At 41.4% G+C, this 18,725-nt stretch overlaps 1 protein-coding gene across 3 annotated transcripts; it reads right to left on the reverse strand.

The window, feature by feature from the left end:
* Positions 1 to 1,351: 1,351 nt before the first annotated feature.
* On the reverse strand, positions 1,352 to 18,515 carry CBLL1 (Cbl proto-oncogene like 1). 3 transcript variants are annotated; one of them, XM_075857263.1, is made up of 7 exons: positions 18,420 to 18,515; positions 15,486 to 15,644; positions 10,817 to 10,917; positions 9,456 to 9,539; positions 6,777 to 6,850; positions 6,419 to 6,460; positions 1,352 to 2,809 (listed from the first exon to the last, which is right to left on the reverse strand). In XM_075857263.1, the coding sequence occupies exons 1-7, from the start codon at positions 18,430 to 18,432 to the stop codon at positions 1,780 to 1,782; spliced, it is 1,503 nt and encodes a 500-aa protein (XP_075713378.1). In that variant the 5' UTR covers positions 18,433 to 18,515; the 3' UTR covers positions 1,352 to 1,779. The 3 variants fall into 3 exon arrangements, with proteins under 3 accessions (XP_075713378.1, XP_075713376.1, XP_075713379.1); XM_075857261.1 differs by having other exon boundaries at positions 15,477 to 15,644; XM_075857264.1 differs by lacking the exon at positions 18,420 to 18,515 and adding an exon at positions 18,149 to 18,398 and having other exon boundaries at positions 15,477 to 15,644.
* Between the last annotated feature and the right edge of the window lie 210 nt (positions 18,516 to 18,725).

Below are 18,725 nucleotides of genomic sequence, written 5' to 3' on the forward strand. Positions count from 1 at the left end.
CATTTTTGGCCAAGTTATGACCATTTTTATATTTATGCAAATGAGGCTTTCTAAAGTACAACTGGGCGTGTTTAAAGTTAAAGTACAACTGGGCGTGTATTGTGTATGTACATCTGGGCGTGTATTGTGTTCGTTACATCTGGGCGTTTTTACTTCTTTTACTAGCTGGGCGTTGTGAATAGAAGTGTATGATGCTGACGAATCAGCATCATCCACTTCTCTTCGTTACCACCCAGCTTCTGGCAGTGCAGACACACAGAGCGTTCGAGAGATCACGCTGTGACGTCACTCACTTCCTGCCCCAGGTCCTGCATCGTGTCGGCACCAGAGGCTACATTTGATTCTGCAGCAGCATCGGCGTTTGCAGGTAAGTAGTTACATCGACTTACCTTCAAACGCTGATGCTGCTGCAGAATCAACTGTAGCCTCTGGTGCCGATGTGTCCTCGCTCGTCCGACACGATGCAGGACCTGGGGAAGTGACGTCACAGCGTGATCTCTCGAGAACACGCTGTGTCTGCACTGCCAGAAGCTGGGCGTTCTGAAGAGAAGTGGATGATACTTCTCGTCAGCATCATACACTTCTATTCACAACGCCCAGCTAGTAAAAGAAGTAAAAACGCCCCGATGTACGCACATAATACACGCCCAGATGTACTTTTACTTTAAACACGCCCAGATGTACTTTAGAAAGCCTCATTTACATAAATATAAAAATGGTCATAACTTGGCCAAAAATGCTCGTTTTAAAAAAAACAAAAAACAAACGTTACTCTTATCTACATTGCAGCGCCGATCTGCTGCAATAGGATATAGGGGTTGCAAAATCTGGTGACAGAGCCTCTTTAAGGGTATGTTCACACACAGATTTTTGCCTCTGTTTTTGATGCGGAAACCGTGCCAAAAAATGGCTGAAAACGCCTCCCATTGATTTCAACGGGAGGCAAAGGCGTTTTTTTCCCCGCAACTGGGGAAAAATTCTCGTGGGAAAAAGCAGCGTCATGCCCTTTCCGTCTCTAACCTCCTATTGACATCAATGGAAGGCAGAGAAAGTGGTTAACGCTGCGTTTTTTGCGGCAAGTGTTCTACCGGCAGGTCAAAATCTGCCTCAAAATTAATTTGGAGGCAGATTTTTCCGCCTGCAAAACAAAACTCTGTGTGAACTAGGCCTAAGTCTCCCATTGACTTAAATGGGAAAAGTCTCTGTAGACATTTGAACCGGCAGATATTTTGCCAATCCGCCACACATCAAACTGCACATCCACGGCAGAAATTTGAGAGAAGCCTCAGACTTCTGCTTCGGATCTTGCAGTTAGTACGACAACAGAAAATGAATGATAATACCCAAGTAGTTCTAGCAAAGTATATTTATTTAACCACTGGTAAAAATACCAGACTACAGCACAGAAGTTGTTACTGCATTATTACTTACACCATTTAAAAGGGCAAGGGGTACTACTGTACATTTAAATATACATTTTAAACAGTATCATTAACCATCACAACTGATCCCTAAAGATGGGCGGTGACCGGAAAAAGCAGAAATCAAAAGTGAACTGGTAAGAGACTAAACGGTTAGCGCTAGGAATTTGGGAAAAAAAAAATACAAGTAAATTGTGTTGACAATCACATAATTAAGAAAGTTGCTGGGTAAAGAATATTGATTTAGAAGTACAAGTATGTAGACACCTTAACCCGAAAAATTAGACTGTCTATAAACCGTAATGCAAGTTCAAAGTTATTAAGCATAAAAATAAAATCTAGGAGTTCAAAAGATAAATCATTGATAATATGGCCTATATCTAGCCTGATCGGGATGATGTTGCCCAGGAATAGGGGCTTGGTTTGGAGGACCCTGCATTCGTGGTGGTGGTGGTGGAGGTCCCCTTGGTGCAGGCCATATTCCAGGGCTTATTCCCCCAGGCTGTGTGAAAGGTGGGCTAAGAGTCCCTTGCTCTTCATTAAATTGTGGCAAAGAGTTAGGATTATAATGATGCGGAGGAGGGGCATTTACAGGTGGACCACCATGTTGTGGTGGTGGAGGTCCTGGAGGAGGATGATTCATGTAGGGTGGCATTTGAGCAATTATATGTCCAGGTGGAGGTGTAATTGGTGGTGGAGCAGTTGTCATAGGTGGAGGGGGTCCTTGACTGTACACCAGGTGGGGTGTACCAGGTCCTTGAGGAGGGTGTTGCATTGGATGACTTATTGGGGGTGGTGGTGGAGGGGGTGGTGCATAATGTTGCTGAGGAGGCATAATATGATGAGGATGAGTTACTACTGGTTGACCAGGGTACTCAGGATGGTGAAGAGATGGACCAGGTGCTTGAGGAACGTCCCTAGCCCCAGAACCAGAATCATCTTGTATAGGTACGGTTATTAAATTGCTGTGTTTTCTAGTATTAATTCTGAAAGCATCTTGAGGAACAGTGCGAGGTGGAGCCATGGACATTTCAGCAGGAGAAGCGCGCATATCTTCATGTTGCTGATTAAAATGCTCATGAGGGACATGTTGAATAGGGGGTGGGGGCATCAGTATGTGCTGCTTTGGTGGCATGTGACTCAAATGGTGCTTGTCTGGGGGCATTATGAAACGATCAGCCAAATCAGCCGGTGGTGGAGCCATAGGTGGATGTATTGGTTCAGGCGGAGGCCGAGTAGCTGGCTTCGCTGCTCTCATATGCCGGTGATTAATATGCGCCTGTAAATCCCTCTGGGACAGATACGTCCTCTTGCATCCTTGCATGATACTGCACATAAACAGTGTTCCACGTACACACTGCTCAATTCTCTGAACTGGATCGTTACAGCTGAAAAGACAACATCACATTTTAGAATTCAGTTGGCAGATTGGTTTTCTTTAATATTGGATTTATTTTACTTACAAGAAGGAACTGTAAAATAGAACATTTTCCTTAAAAAGAATCTTTAAGAGTCTGTCACCAAGACCGATCACTTTAATTTAGGAAAACAAGCAAGCACCCTGTAAGTCCAGGTTGGTTGCTTGGCTAAGTGGGACATCCTAAGTAGAGCCACGATACCTTACATGCTAACCTGTCGGGGCCGCGTGGTGCCGTATAGATTGCGGATTTTCTTGCGATGCCCCAAATAGCAGTTCAGGGGGCTGCAGAGCTTGTTTTTCGTAGGGAATCTCTTAGACGTCCTAGTTACAGATTCCCTTTAACCCCTTAATGATTAGGCCTATTTTGTCCTTAACGAACAGACATGTTTTTTCATCGTCGTAACGTTTTAATTTTTCTGCCGACATAGCCATATGAGGGCTTGTTATTTTGCTGCACGAGATGTTTTATGTAGCACAACCTTTGGCTACATAAAATATGTTAATTAACTTAACTTATTTGGGGAGGGAATTGAAAAAAAAAAACCGCTAGTCCAGCATATTTTTTCACAATGCGATATAAATAACATGTTCGTCTTATTCTATGGGTCGGTATGATTACGGCAATACCACATATGTATAGGTTTTTTTATGTTTTACTATTTTTGCACAATAAACCCCCTTTTAAATCAAAAATAATTAATTTTTGCATAGTCGCATTTCAAGAGACATAACTTTTATAATTTCCTATAGATTAATCCATATGTGGGTTTTTTTGCAGGCCGGGAAGGAATTTTTATTAGTACTATTTTGGGGTTACATGGGCGTTAGCGATTAAAGAGACTGTCACCAGATATAATTATATCTCCTACATAATCTGATCTGCGCTGTAATGTAGATAGCAACAGTGGTTTTTATTTTGGAAAAACTATCCTTTTTGACAAAGTTATAAACAATTTTAGATTTATGCCAATTCGTTTTAGTAGACAACTGGGCGTGTTTTTACTTTTTTACCAACTGGGCATTGTGGAGAGAAGTGTATGACGCTGACCAATCAGTGACCAATCAGCGTCATACACTTCTCATTGTTCTAGCCCAGCTTCTTTCACTGCACAATCACACTGTAACAATGGGCTGGAACAATGAGAAGTGTATGACGCTGATTGGTCATTGCCATACACTCCTCTGTACAACGCCCAGTTGGTCAAAAACTAAAAACACGCCCAGTTGACTATTAAGAAACTAATTATCATAAGTCGAAAATTGTTCATAACTGTCAAAAATACATCGTTTTTCAAAATAAAAACCACTGTTATCTACATTACAGCGGCGCGCAGATTATGTAGGAGATAGGGCACTTATAATGTGGTGACAGAGCCTCTAACTTTTATTATATGTTTTTTGGGAAGGGAGGGAGGTGATTGACAAAAAAAGTGTGACTTTAACTATATAATTTCTAGAAAGCATTTTAGAGGGAATAGTGCGACTCTGTGGGCATCGTACAGTTACTGAAGCAACTGTACCACACAACATGTTGCTTGTGTCTCTACACGCAATGTAATTTTGGGCAGGAGAGCAAAGTTACAATGACACTTTAAAAACTTCTTTAGTTAACTGGCACAAACTATAACATCACAGCAAGTAAAAAAACAAAAAACAAAACAAACGTTACACTTTTTTCCCCCTCTTAACCCCTTAATGACCGCCGATACGTCTTTTTACGGCGGTCATTAGTGGGCTTTATTCTAGAGCGCCGCCAAACTACGTCGCTGCTGTAGAATAAAGTAAACAGAGCAGGGAGCCGTGAAATCTCCCTGCTCTCAGCTGCCAGAAGCAGCTGAGGGCTGGGGGCGTCCCTGCTCTGCCGGGTGAGATCGATATTAGTATCGATCTCACCTGTTTAACCCTTCAGATGCGGTGCACAATAGCGAGCACCGCATCTGAATGGTTTTAGAGAGAGGGAGGGAGCTCCCTCTCATCTCACTGACACCCGGCGATAAAATCGCCGAGTGTCTGTGTCTTCTATGGCAGCCGGGGGTCTAATAAAGACCCCCAGGTCTGCCTGCAGCGAATGCCTGCTAGATCATGCCGCAGGCATGACCTAGCAGATGCCTGTCCGTTTTAAACGGACAGGCAGTAATACACTGCAATACAAAAGTATTGCAGTGTATTATAATAGCGATCGGAGGATAGTGAAGTCCCCTAGTGGGACTAGTAAAAAAGTCAAAAAAGTTTAATAAAGTTAATAAAATAAAAAAGTGAAAAAAAAAAAAATGAAAAACCCAGCTTTTCCGCTTACAAAATGCTTTACTATTAAAAAAAACTAAAATAAAGCAAAAAAGTTACACATATTTGGTATCGCCGCGTCCGTAACGACCCCGACTATAAAGCTGTTACATTATTTAACCCGCACTGTGAACGCCGTAAAAAATAAAATAAAAAACAATGGAAAAATTGCTGTTTTCTGTTAATCCTGACTTAAAAAAAATGTGATAGAAAGTGATCAAAAAGTCGCATCTACTCTCAAATGGTACCAATAAAAACTGCAAGTCGTCCCGCAAAAAACAAGACCTTATACAGCTATGCCGACGCAAAAAGAAAAAAGGTAAAACTCTTCGAATGTGACAATGGAAAAATGTAAAAAATGGCTTGGACATTAGGGCCCAGAATGCCAGCAGGGGGAAGGGGTTAAAGAGAACCGGTCACGTAGTAAACGCTGTCCAATCTGCAGGCAGCATGTCATAGAACAGGAGGAGTGGAGCAGAATGATATATAGCTTTGTGGGAAAAGATTCAGGATAACACATTATATTTATATAAATCCCTGGTCACTCAGCGATTAAGAGCTTGCTCAACCACTGATTGACAACCTTCCCTGTGTGAGTGTATACAGAGATAGTGGTCAACCACGGAGTAAGTACCGCCCACTTGACTCAAGCCCAGAGTGAGCAGGGATTTATATGAATAAAACACAGTTTATCCTAACAAAGCAATTTAGCAATCTGCTCCGCTCCTCCTGCTTTAGAACATGCAAAATGCATAGAAGACAAGAACAAACTACGTGATAGGTTCCCTTAAAAACTATTCCTAACAGCAAGTTTTCGTTGAACGTGATCAAACAAAGAAGTAATAGTATGTTATCTTTTATTAAGAAAACACTATCATATTATAGGGGCCAGATCATATCAAGAATATGTACAAGAAAAAGTATATTTAGGAGTTAGCCACAGAAAGATTAGACAGTCTGTGTGTGTGGGAGAGGGGGGTAGGTGTCCTTCGCCAGGAAGTTATTGCCAAGCCCACTTTTTTTTTCTGCATAGGTACCCTGCAGGATTGAGGGCAGTTGATGGAAACACTGGTGCTTATATTAGTCATACATGAAGAACATAGAATCTAAATATTATTACTCCATCTAAACAAATTGCAAAGGATAAATGCATCTCCTCCTGAGTACACTTTTCTTGTACAAACCTTGTAAAATACAGTTAGTACAAATGCCATGTACATTAAAATCAACCACCACCAACCCGGTGACCTTTAAATAAAAAAAAATAAAAAAAGACTATTCTTGTACAACCTACCTCACACGCTTATAGGTGTCAATACTTTCTTCAACAAGTGTTCTGTTGGGAAAGAAAGATATACCACAAAATAAACATAAAATGATATGCACATATTTAGGGTAATCAAGAAAATGACAACTAGTCTATACTTGGGGGATGCGGAATGCATGGCAAGTCTACATTATAAGTAACAAAGGGATTTGTACTTATAGAATATTAGAACTACTATAAAATAATGATACTAGAAATAGCTCTGCCTCCATATGGTTTCTAAAGATTATTTACATCAATATAAGGGAGTGAAATGTACAAAATATATTCTACTCAAACAAAAAATGTACATATTGAGGCAGAAAAACCAAAAAGGTTAACTCACCCTGGACAGAGCTTATCAGCCTTTTTCTCGTGTAGCAGGGCACAGTCATAACAGAAAATATGCTTGCAAGGTATCTGAAAGAGATACAAAAGCAGAAAAGAAAAAGGCAGAAGATTTATAAATCACTTACTACTTTTACAATACAATTCATCTGTAAGGCTCGATTCTCATAATTACTTCTGGAGGATCCGTTGATACCCAGGAAAATGTATCCCAACATACCCATATTGTCAAGCGTCCTTTTGGCATCGATTTGCCAGGTTAGCATCAGGATACAGTGTCTTGACTGCAAAAGTGTGGCCTACCACACTATTACCACAGAAAATTATATAGGTAAAAGTGAACGCCCAGTATTAGTAAAGGTATTATTTTGTCTGCTTCCTCCTGCAGCAATGAGAATTGTCTGAACAGGAACAGAGAGCTCTCAGTATTATGTGCATGTAGGGGCGAGCACAGAAGGAAGTCTGTGTGATGAAGCTTCAGCCAATAGCAGGAAGTTATGTCAGAGGAGGGAGCACCATTTTGGCAACTTCTCCGGTACAGCCCAGAAACATGCAGTAGTTATTGCCTGTGGTTTTAAAAACCTATAGTATACAGACCACTTTGGAAACTTACAAGTTAAAAATCAGTGAGAAAGAATTATTGGGTCTGCCGTTTTTACTCTTTTCGAGATTCTGCCCGCAGTTTTAATCTGAGGTATACTTTACTCAATGGCACACATACGCAGTTGCTTACTTCGCCCTTTTTTGTCAATTATATGGGGTCTAAGAGATCTTATAAGCGAGGCTTTGTTTCTTTACTGGTGACACACATACCTAGGACTGATGACACACATGGAAAGGCAAACTAGGCTATGGTCAAACTTTTGCATGGAAAATTCTACCGTGCAATACCAGTCTTGGTGCCAAACCTTTTGCACCAAAAGTTGGCACAATATACAGTTATATTCTGGTCACTAGAATGCACTAGGGATGCACGATGCATCGAAACTTCGATACAGTGCATCCCCAAACTGTTCAATACCGTTATTTCATGTATTTCGATACTAAGCTGTGCGGCCGCACAGCTAAGTATAGTAATACATGAATGTATGAGAGCGGGGCTGCGGCTGTGTAATCCACCCATTGCTCCGCTCCCGAGTCTTGACAAGTGCGCGCCATCAGGATGATGCGACGCAGCCAGCGCTGCACTAATGAGCGGCGGCACTGAAGACAGAACATGGCGGACGCACTGCAAAACACCCCCATGTTCTGGCTTCAGTGCCTGAACCGCCGCTCATTAGTGCAGCGCCGGCCGCATCACCTCATGCTGACCGCCCATGTGCACTTATTGTCAGGAGCGGGGCAATGACTGTATTACACAACAGCAGCCCCGCTCTATAACGTGGAGATCAGAGAAACCTCATCTCCGCCGTTATTCCCGTGAATGCTGCGATCACAGTGGACTGCAGCATTCAGGGGAAAATGAGAAGGGGGGATGCCCCTTGGATCGCATCACAGGAATCCCTGCGATGCGATTGAGGGACATACCATATATGGGCAGACAGCCCGGGTGTCCATGGAAGGAGCCCAGGGCTGTCTTACCATATTTCCTGTTGTTAGGGGATACTGAGTTATGTCCCAACAACTGCCTGTGTACTATCCGTACACAGGCTAATGTACTGTAATATAGATATATACCTGTGTACTATCTGTATATAGATATATGCCAGTACATTAAAGATTAAAAAAAAAAGTAAAAACAAAGTAATATTAAATTTAAAAAAAATACACATACCTTTTTTTACAATAAACATTAAAATAAGTCTCAATACATAAAATATACACATATTCGCTATTGGCGCGGCCAAAATTACCTGCACATATTTTTTTTGCGTCATTTATGATGTGTACGCTATAATTTTTTTTTAAAAAAACTGCTTTCTTTCACTTATTAATGTGAGGCACGAGGTGTGATGAATTTAACCTCCATGTGACTCACATTAATAGTAATTAACCCCATCATGTACCTTATACATTAACCCATTATGACTGAGAAACACGATGGGGTTACTATTAATGTGAGGCACAATGAAAATTCATCAAACCACGTACGTGCCTCACATCTGAAAATAGAAGAACCTTTTTTTTATTCTTATTACTGATGCCAAAGTATCGTTTTGGTATCGAAATCGCAATACTACACTAAGTATCGGTATCGAAGTCCAAATTCTGGTATCGTGACATCCCTAGAACGCACAGCACTAAATGGCAAGCTAAAACATTCCAGTTTAGAAAAGCATATCATTTACAATCCTCAGAATGTTATTGCAGATAACGAACACAAGTGATAAACGTGTTAGAATGTTCATATCTCACACTCCGTATCTTTTTTTTAATATTTTTTTTTAAAATCAAGTAATTTTTTTCACACTCCGAATCTCTACTTGAAAATACACGTTGGGCAAAACTGATAAACCAGGTCATGGGTAGTGAAAGTCCCGATATCGCACCTTCGATCCTTCACTATTCATACCAGCAATATTTATGCCAAGATTGTTCCTTAAAAAAAATATATATATTGGAAGACAAAACTAATGTGCTATAAAAGGAAGCGTATAATCAAAGTGTCCACGGCTGAAGATTAGCAAACAGGAAAACATATCCTAGTCAGATAAGATAGGCACGCTCTACAACTTACCATACGTCCATATATTTTTATCGGCAAGCCACATTTGTCACAGCAATGAACAGGAGTATCATCCTTTTCTCCTATAAGATTAAGCTGTAAAAACAAAAACACTTAGAAAGATGGTTTAATCCAAATGATATCTTTATAAAAAAAGAAATAACACGATAAATAGGTAATGTAAAAGAAAACATTTTTTTTAATATGAGCGCACATCACCATACAAAATATACCAGAAACAATAGATAAAGAGAGGGTGTATTGGGCAAACTAGATCTAACAATTGCTACTAAACATTTCAATCTGACACACGTGCATGCTGTATCTGTGGGATATTTTGTATTTGGGGATTATTTGTTAATGGTTCTCTTCTGACTGGCTTACTAAGCACAGATATGAATGTTTCTAGCTTCTGATCTAAAGCATTGCCAATACTACAATGAATAGGTACCAGATAGGAAGTCTTTAGCACGATTTTGCACATTTCATTTTAGATTAGTCTAAGTACAGAGGTTTGTGCCTCACTTAATGGTTTTAAAAAGCGTCTCGAAAAGAATGTGTGGCTTAAAATGCGCCAAACTAAAATTAATCCAACAAGAAGTTGGTATAAGGGCTTATTCAGACGAACATGATATACGTCCGTGCAACGCGCGTGATTTTTCACGCGCCTCGCACGTGCCTATGTTAGTCTATGGGGCCGTTCAGACAGTCAGTGTTTTTTACGCAGCGTGTGTTCTCTGCGTAAAACTCACGAAATGTCCTATATTTGTGCATTTGTAGTCAATGGGTGCGTGAAAACCGCGCACGGCACCCGGAAGCACTTTCGTGGGACACGCGTGATTCGTGTAACAGCAGTAAAAACTATGAATGGAAACAGAAAAGCACTACGTGCTTTTCTGTTTACAAACATACAGTGTCATAATGATGGCAGGTGCGTGAAAATCACGCAGCCACGCATCATACGCAGCTGACACATGGAGCTGTTCTATACCTCTTGCGCGCGCAAAACGCCGCGATTTTTGCGCGTGCAAAACACACACGCTCGTGTGAATCCGGCCTAAGAAAGAGAAAAGGATCCAGCATGCCTAAGATGCACCAGATTTATCATACAGTGTGCGCCACAGTGATCGATTTGGCGCATCTTCACACAGACTAAATCTTATACCACTTAGTATATCTGCCCCACTGACTTTAGAAGACATCTAATATGTTAGTGGTGAAGAACGGTGAAGGCCATGTATAAGGAAAGGTGTTATGGCTCAACACTATTAATTGTCTTCACATTTATAATTTATATCAATTGGAGTCTGCTAACAGATTGTTGAATGCAAACAGTAATTAATGGTTGCTGCAAAATATTTCACTGACTGTACCTTAAAGTCCCAAAAAGTGTGAGCGGGAAATCTTCTTTGATTGCCAAACAGATCACTTCCTTTGTTGTCATATCTTTCTTCTTCATTATAATCAAAGCCTCCTTGAAGAAAAAAAAAAAAAAAAGAACAGCTCTTGAGAAAGTAGTAGGACAGAAACGCTGAGGCTTTGTGTTGACTGAATAAAACTACACCTTTTGCTTCATTGGAGAGCTGTGGGATTTTTTTTATATATATATATATATATATATATATATATATATATATATATATATATATATATATATATAAATAGACACATACAGAGATGAAAAAAAAAAAAATTTGTAGCCCCCCATAGAGAAGTAAAAGACAGAAAACACAAATAAATAAAATTTATTTTAATAACATACTAAAAGCAAAAACATAAAAAATAAAATTTTTTCATGACACCTTCCCTTTAATATCTTTTCTTACAATTTCAGAGTGGACCCCCCTTGTTTACAAGGACAGCAGTGTCATTCTATATATGACTGAATTTTGGATCTCGTGATGGCATCATTTGGCCGTATAAAGATGCATGTATTTGGCTTCTTGAATTCTGTATGGATAGGCGGTGACTAGCGCATGGATATGTACAATACAAATACTTTTTGGATGATGCGCAGCTCTTTATTTCTTGCTCTAGCTGTATGTACATGTAATGTTGGCATTATGTAATGCATTCCCATAGTGATGGATCTGGTATGTTTTCACAATCATATGCCTTTCTTTACCGATATGATTAATTATTCACGTTGCAGTACTATATATGTATATATACATAGAATTGTGCCTGCCATTAAATTACCATACTGTGGCATGTCTATACATATACACATATATCAATTCACTTTATTTATTCAGCACTTTACTCATTTGAGTCTTTATTGGACTTTTTGGGCCTGGACACATTTTTCCACATTTCTTTTATTTATTCTTTTTCACAGATTATTTTAATTCATCTAGTATAATCACTATACTTTTTGTGTATCTCCAAATTTGGTACAAATATATACTATTTTGGCCGTGTGTGTACACGACGGGCCCCTAGGCATGCATTGGGCCCCCATTGTGTATACATTTATTCAAAACTATAAAAATGGCGAGTCAATGTCTGTTTAGTATGGTTCATCTGCGGTCCATGCTTGGTCATCATGTAATTGATGTATGCTATGATAATTCTCTGTGCATCATTTATTAGATCTAGAGATCCTGCATATATGTCGATTTACATCTGTGGATAATGGCACGGCGTTATGTTGTGCCATTACTCAAGATGTCTGCGGCAGGTCCTCGGATGGAGTGCGCATGCGCGAGGTGAGGGGCCGTTCATGACGTAGTTCACGGCGCACCATGGACTTGAGTTTTGTGCAGTTGCGCACTACTCGCTTCCGGATGCCGTGAACTACGTGATCGAGGTGCCAACAAACATCCTATGGACAGGTAATGGGGTTACATTGAATTTTAGTTAATTTCATATCTGCACTGACTATATAGGTCCTCTTGTCACACTCACTCAGCACCCCCTGACGAAGCTAGGTGCGAAACGCACGTTGGGGTGTCCTGACGTTGTTGTGGCAGTGAAATATAGCTCATGGTGGGTGAAGTATGTTGTATCATAGGGTTTCATGGCGTGCTGATATACATGGTTATTGAGGCTATTGTGGTTTGACCATGGTCCGAGTATCTAATTTTGGCATACATGTTATACGGTTCATATCTATTTAATGCACAGTACCACCATTTTTTGCCCTGCCTTTACCAACACTGTCTGTTCATGTACTGATTGTACATTTTGTTTTTATGGGTGTAATTTTTTTTTTTTTTTTTGTTATCAACTGTGTTTGTCTTCAATAAAAGATTTTTGTATTTTTCTATGAAATGATTGATGTGGTCTTGTTTTTTTAAGAAGTTGTTGTATTTTTTAATACCTTAACAATCGCCAATACGCCTTTTCACAGTGGCCGTTAAAGGAACAGTGTTATCACAAATAATTTTTTTATATGTTAAAGATGTTAGTGCTTTAATAAAAACGTTTATTTTCGTGTGTTTGTGTTTTACTGTTTCTTATTTTTACACTTTTTCTTCCCTATGGGGGCTGCCATTTTTTGTTCCATTTCTGTGTGTGTCGATTAACGACACACACAGACATGGAACACGGCAGCCACAGTCCCATAGGGACTGCGAACGGCTCCCGTCCCATTGACTGCCGTGTACGGCGTCTGTGTGGGAACTGCGCATGCGCCGCTCCCACACAGTCCTATTCGAAATTGGCGCCGTACGGCGCCATTTTCCTGTGGACCGGAAGTCGCGGCCGGACAGTAATATTACTACTTCCGGTCGCGGCTTCCGGACTTGTGCACATGGAACAGCGGCAGCAAAGGGAGCGGACGGGCCGGAGGGAGCCGCGGCGGCAGGAGCAGGTAAGAGATTTCAATGTATGTTAGTGTTTGTGTGTGTTTACTACTGTATGTAAACCTACTACACTGTGGGTTACCTCAAAAAATGGCGACACACAGTGTAGGAGGTTAAACCTTTCAAACCCCTCGTTTATCCCGGCACTAGCCAGGATAAAGGAGGGGGGGATGCTGAGAGCTCACTAGAGCGAGGGCTTTTAACCCAATGTTGCAATGCTGCAATTTTGGGAACAGCTCCATCTAGTGACCAAAAATGGGTAGTATTATAAATTAGAAATAATTTATAATATTACATGGACTCGTGCAAAAAAATAAAAAAAATTTGAACAATGTTTAATCACCCACACACTAAATGTTTAATTTTTAAAAAAAAAACATGTTTTTCTGGCAACACATTCCCTTTAAAGAGGCTCTGTCACCACATTATAAGTGCCCTATCTCCTACATAATCTGATCGGCACTATAATGTAGATAACAGTGGTTTTTATTTTGAAAAACGATCATTTTTGGAGGAAGTTATGAGTAATTTTAGATTTATGCTAATTCGTTTCTTAATGCCCAACTTGTAAAGAGTGTATGACGCTGACCAATCAGCATCATACACTTCTCTACATTCATATTCACAGCACAGCGTGATCTCGCTGTGTGTCACACACACCCACATTAACTTTGCTGAAGTGTCTTGAGAGTGAATAGACATCACCTCCAGCCAGGATGCAATGCCTATTCCCACTCCCGACACTTCAGTGAAGTTTCTGTGGGACTTCCTCACAGCACAGCGTGATCTCGCAAGCAGGATCGAAATCAGCCTCAATCCCACCCATTTAACTCCTCCAATGCTGTGGCCTAACAAAGTCCTCCACATCTGCCTCTAGTTAATGCCTATTAGGCCATGTCAGAGGCGTGGCCTAACAGGTGCCTGTCAGTTTTACACAGACAGGCATAATACACTGCAATACAGAAGTATTGCAGTGTATTATAAAAGCGATCAAAAGATCGCACAGCAAAGCCCCCTAAGTGTGAGTAACAAAAAAAAGAAAAAGTTAAATAAAGTCTATAATAAATAAAAATCCCAAAGTAAAAAACCCACTTTTTCCCCCTTACAAAATGCTTTATTATAAAAAAAATTACATATTTGGTATCCCCGCATCTGTAACGACCCCAACAATAAAGCTATTAAATGTAACCTGCACTGCAAATGCCATAAAAAATAAAATAGAAAACAATGCCAGAATTTCTGTTCATCCTGCCATCAAAAATATTTGGTAAAAAGTGATCAAAGTCACATGTACTCCAAAATGGTACAATACCATATTCATCCTGTCAAAACGACAGAACCCTTGCACAATGGAGACAAATGGAAACCATTGCCACCGGATCCGTCACCATTGAAATCAATGGGGATGGAAACGGACACCTTCGGTTTCAGTCTGTATCAGTCAGGGCTCCGTTCCGATGGAAAGCACCGACGGAACGGAGCCTTGACGCAGATGTGAACAATGCCTAAAAGCAGTAAAACATTAGAAAACTATATAAATTTGGTATCGCCGTAATCATAACGATTAATGTGCTGAATAAAGTTTTTATTTACACCACACAGTGAACGACGCAAATTTACGACGGAAAAAAGGGACACGAAATTGCTGTGGTTGCTCTATGGCAGTAGTGAAAGCAGTGTAGCATGCGAGCTACGCTGTTTCCGTAACTACGATTCAGTTCTATGGGGCTTGCGGAGGATCCCACCTTGTGGTTTAAATGACGTATTAACTTTATTATACGGGTCGTTACAATTAAGGCGATGACATGTGTATTTTTATTAATTTTTACACTCTTGCAAAATGAAACCATTTTTTTTGTTATGGCAAAAAAATATAAATATAGTTTTTTTGTTTTTTAAAAACATTTTCCTGATGAACGTTATTAAACGGTGTTCAACAATTTTTTAGTCCCATTTGGGGACTTCAAATCGCAACCTTCTACTCTGTATAGCAAAGAATTATTGGGCCGTGTTAAGTTATACAACCGGCCCTGCTGTGGATGACGGGGGCACAGCTCCTTTGCCATCCATTGAGCATACCATTACGCCCTATTGCGGCTTTAAAAACGCAATTATGACATCAGGGTACGCTAATTTGCATGAACGGGTTACTTTTACTGTGGAGCGCTGTGCGAATAGCATGGAATAAAATGACTACTAGATTTTGCTACTTAACAATAATCTATACCTTCTTCACCTTGCTGTGGCTTTGAAGTGATCCTGTTCATATTTCTCATTGGTCGAGCAGAAAGTTTGTTTTTGTTCGGGTGTTTGGAGATGAGTTTAATTGGAATGCGTCGTCTGACATCCAATCCACTCAGAGATCCCATACTGTTCGTTCCTTGTAAATCATTGTCTAAAATACAAAAAGAAAACACACGTTAGCAAAGATTGTCCATAAATGCACCTGTAAGGCTGAAATCACTTGTGCGGTTTTTTGTGATTTTTTTTTTTTTTTTTTTAAAGCAATAAATGGATCCAAAAAAGGAAAGAAAAGTACAATGGAAAAACTGATTCGTATCCACTCCTGGCTTTGGCTCAAAAGACTGCATAAAAACAGCCACAAAAACAGCGTGTGTGATTCTAGCCTGAACATAATAATGATTGTAAGACAGTCTCAATGTTGTAGGACAAGACTATTTAATGGACAAATGTAATGCACTTACACCTCATGCACATGTGTGCGCCGGCCGAGTCCCGTCAGTGATGCGAGGAAACATAGAATGTGTCCTATCTTTACTCGGATCGGAGACTCGGATCATTTTTCACGGACCCGATTCACCCGCTAAAGTGAATGGGTCCATGAAGACTATTGAGTGCCACTTAGATGCCGTCAAAAATGGCTCGAGTGGCACAACGTTCATGTGCATGAGATCTTATGAGGGGAAGTAAAATTGCTCATAAAGTTAAAGGGGTATTCCCAACTTGGGGCCTGTTCACATCAGTGTTGGCTTTCCGTTCCGGGTCTCCGTCCGATGAACCCCGCAACGGAATGTCAAACTGAAACCACAGCTCCCGTTTCAGTCACCATTGATATCAATGGTGACAGAAACATCGCTAATGGTTTCCGTTCGTCACCATTCCGGCAGGTTTCCATTTTTCCGATGGAATCAATAGCAGAGTCGACTGCATTATTGTTAAAACGGAAACCTGCCGGAATGGTGACGAACGGAAACCATTAGCAATGTTTCCGTCACCATTGAGATCAATGGTGACTGAAACGGAAGTTGTGCTTTCAGTTTGACTTTCCGTTGTGGGGTTCACCTGACGGAAACCTCTGACGGAACCCCGGAACGGAAAGCCAACGCTGATGTGAACAGGCCCTTAGACATTTATGGCATATCCACAGGATACATGTCATAACGCCAGGTTCTCACACACAGTTTTTTTCCTCCGTTTTATGACCAAGCACAGGAGTAGACACAAAAGAAAAGATATGCATCAGTCTTTTCTTTATACCTTTAAACGGAAGCAAAAACTGCATGAAAACTGTGTGTGTTATTATAACCTCAACATCTGACAGACGCAGGTCCCAGCTCTGAGACCCGCACCTATACAGAGAACGGTGGTCATCCAACCCAAATTTCATCTGGTGCGGAGCGCTTCGTATGCTTGCGGCTCTCCCCATTCTATTTCCATAAACTCCCATAAAGTAGAATGTAAAGAGCCCCATCGCCACTAGTTCTTGTCTGAAATCTGTGGCAAGAAGCCAGCGCACCAGGCGAAACTGGGTTCAAGTGACCCCCGTTCTCGATATAGGTGCAGGTCCCAGAGCTGGGACCGGCACCTAAGAGACATTTATAGCATATCCTGTGGATACGCCATAAATATCTAAGTTGGAATGCCCCTTTAAGATCAATATGAACGCTCGGCTAAGCATGCATTTTTATCAGTGGGGAATCCCGTAGACAGATATATCTCCGCTGAAACAGAGGCTTGGCCATGTTAAAATGCAACAAGCTCAATACTCTCCCATCTGCCACCAGGGGGAGAGTCGGCAGAACCCCATATACTTAAAGCCCTATGCCCACTTCAGTTTTTTTCTTCAGGGTGCTATCCGTTTTTTTAACTGATAGCAGCCCGACACGTTAATTTCAATGGGGCCATGCACACTAACGTTGTTTTAACAGAACCGTGTGGCCGTTCTGAGAAGAATAGGACAGGTCCTACTCCTGTTCGTTTTTGATGGAACAGACTCGGCCTTTTCATTAATTTGGTCTGTCCGCTCACGGAAGCCATCTGTGTGGGGTCCGTGTTTCACGGGTCCGTCATTAGCGGTCGTACGACGGCCAACGGAAGCGTGCATGAGGCCTTATTAGGGAACCGATCAGCTGACACTTCCCAAATGCGTACGGCCACATTTAGGGTTCAATGAAGTGATAAAAGTGTCTGCGAGGTGCTGCAGAATATGCCGGCGCATTATAAGAAACAGGAAAACATGAACGTAGAACAGACATCGCCTCCTTATACTGAACACTGGCAGAGCACCCAGAAGTCACACACTTATCAGACAGGCAGTGACCCACGTCTGTGGCATTGTGCCCAGTACTAAACGTCTCAACAATAGGATCTTCTTCCAATCCGAAATCCACACCTGAATGCAGATATAATCCTCAACATATGAACAAATAAATCCCCCAGCAGCAATGGGTAAACATGGCAGTCCCAGCATTACACATTGCCAGCCTGAGATGCCCCCAGTGCCAGGGTTTTACTCCTGCCATGTAGTGTTATTGATTTATAATAAGTACATAGAGATCAATAATCCAGAGCATGACTTGCTGTCCTGCATGGACGCTAGCACTGAAGGGAAGGAGCAGGGGAGGGCAGCCGGAGAGGTCAGTGTGTTCATATACTAACCAAGAAGCGGTGTCCAGATGAGCAACTAAACCTAGGTGTAGCAGAGCCCACTACCAGGCAGGAGCTGGTGCCCGCTGGTGACAGGGGGAGGGTCTCACATTGCCCGAAGCACAACAGGAAGCAGCGTCGTAACAAGGCCTCAGGCCAGCGCCAGGCGCAGTGCCAATCACAACTAGCTAACTCTGATGGCCGCCATTGAGCGCTGGGCCGGGAAGAAGCAGCGGGAAAGAAAGTGGGGTCGTTACAAACCATCTCTACCCGCTCTACTCACCACTATGGTCCATGATGCGGCGCGGGGCACTCCGGGAGCGGAAGTCACAAAGCGCTCCAAGGAAGGGGAAAGAACGCAGCCGCCGCTCTGGAATGCGCATGCGCCGGATGAATTGCTCGTAACGCGCAAGCCCAGTAGAAGGGCACGTTTGGGAATACGACGTGAATGGGCGGGCAGTAGAGTCGGGAAGCGTACGCAGACTGACGGCCTAGTATATGTACGTACATTATGTTTCTTCCAGTGGGTCAGTAGTGAAACAACTATAATGTTGTTACTATAAGGAAAAAAAACGTGTTTTATGACAGA

Source organism: Rhinoderma darwinii, chromosome 3 (assembly GCF_050947455.1).
Source record: "Rhinoderma darwinii isolate aRhiDar2 chromosome 3, aRhiDar2.hap1, whole genome shotgun sequence".
Classification (NCBI taxonomy): Eukaryota; Metazoa; Chordata; class Amphibia; order Anura; family Rhinodermatidae; genus Rhinoderma; species Rhinoderma darwinii.

Excerpts from the sequence above, each read along its gene's own strand:
- CBLL1 (XM_075857261.1), bottom strand. Across the intron at positions 6,851-9,455 it reads TAAAAATATATGGACGTATG|ATACCTTGCAAGCATATTTT; the intron begins GTAAGTTGTAGA and ends TATCTCTTTCAG. Across the intron at positions 2,810-6,418 it reads GACACCTATAAGCGTGTGAG|CTGTAACGATCCAGTTCAGA; the intron begins GTAGGTTGTACA and ends TTGTCTTTTCAG.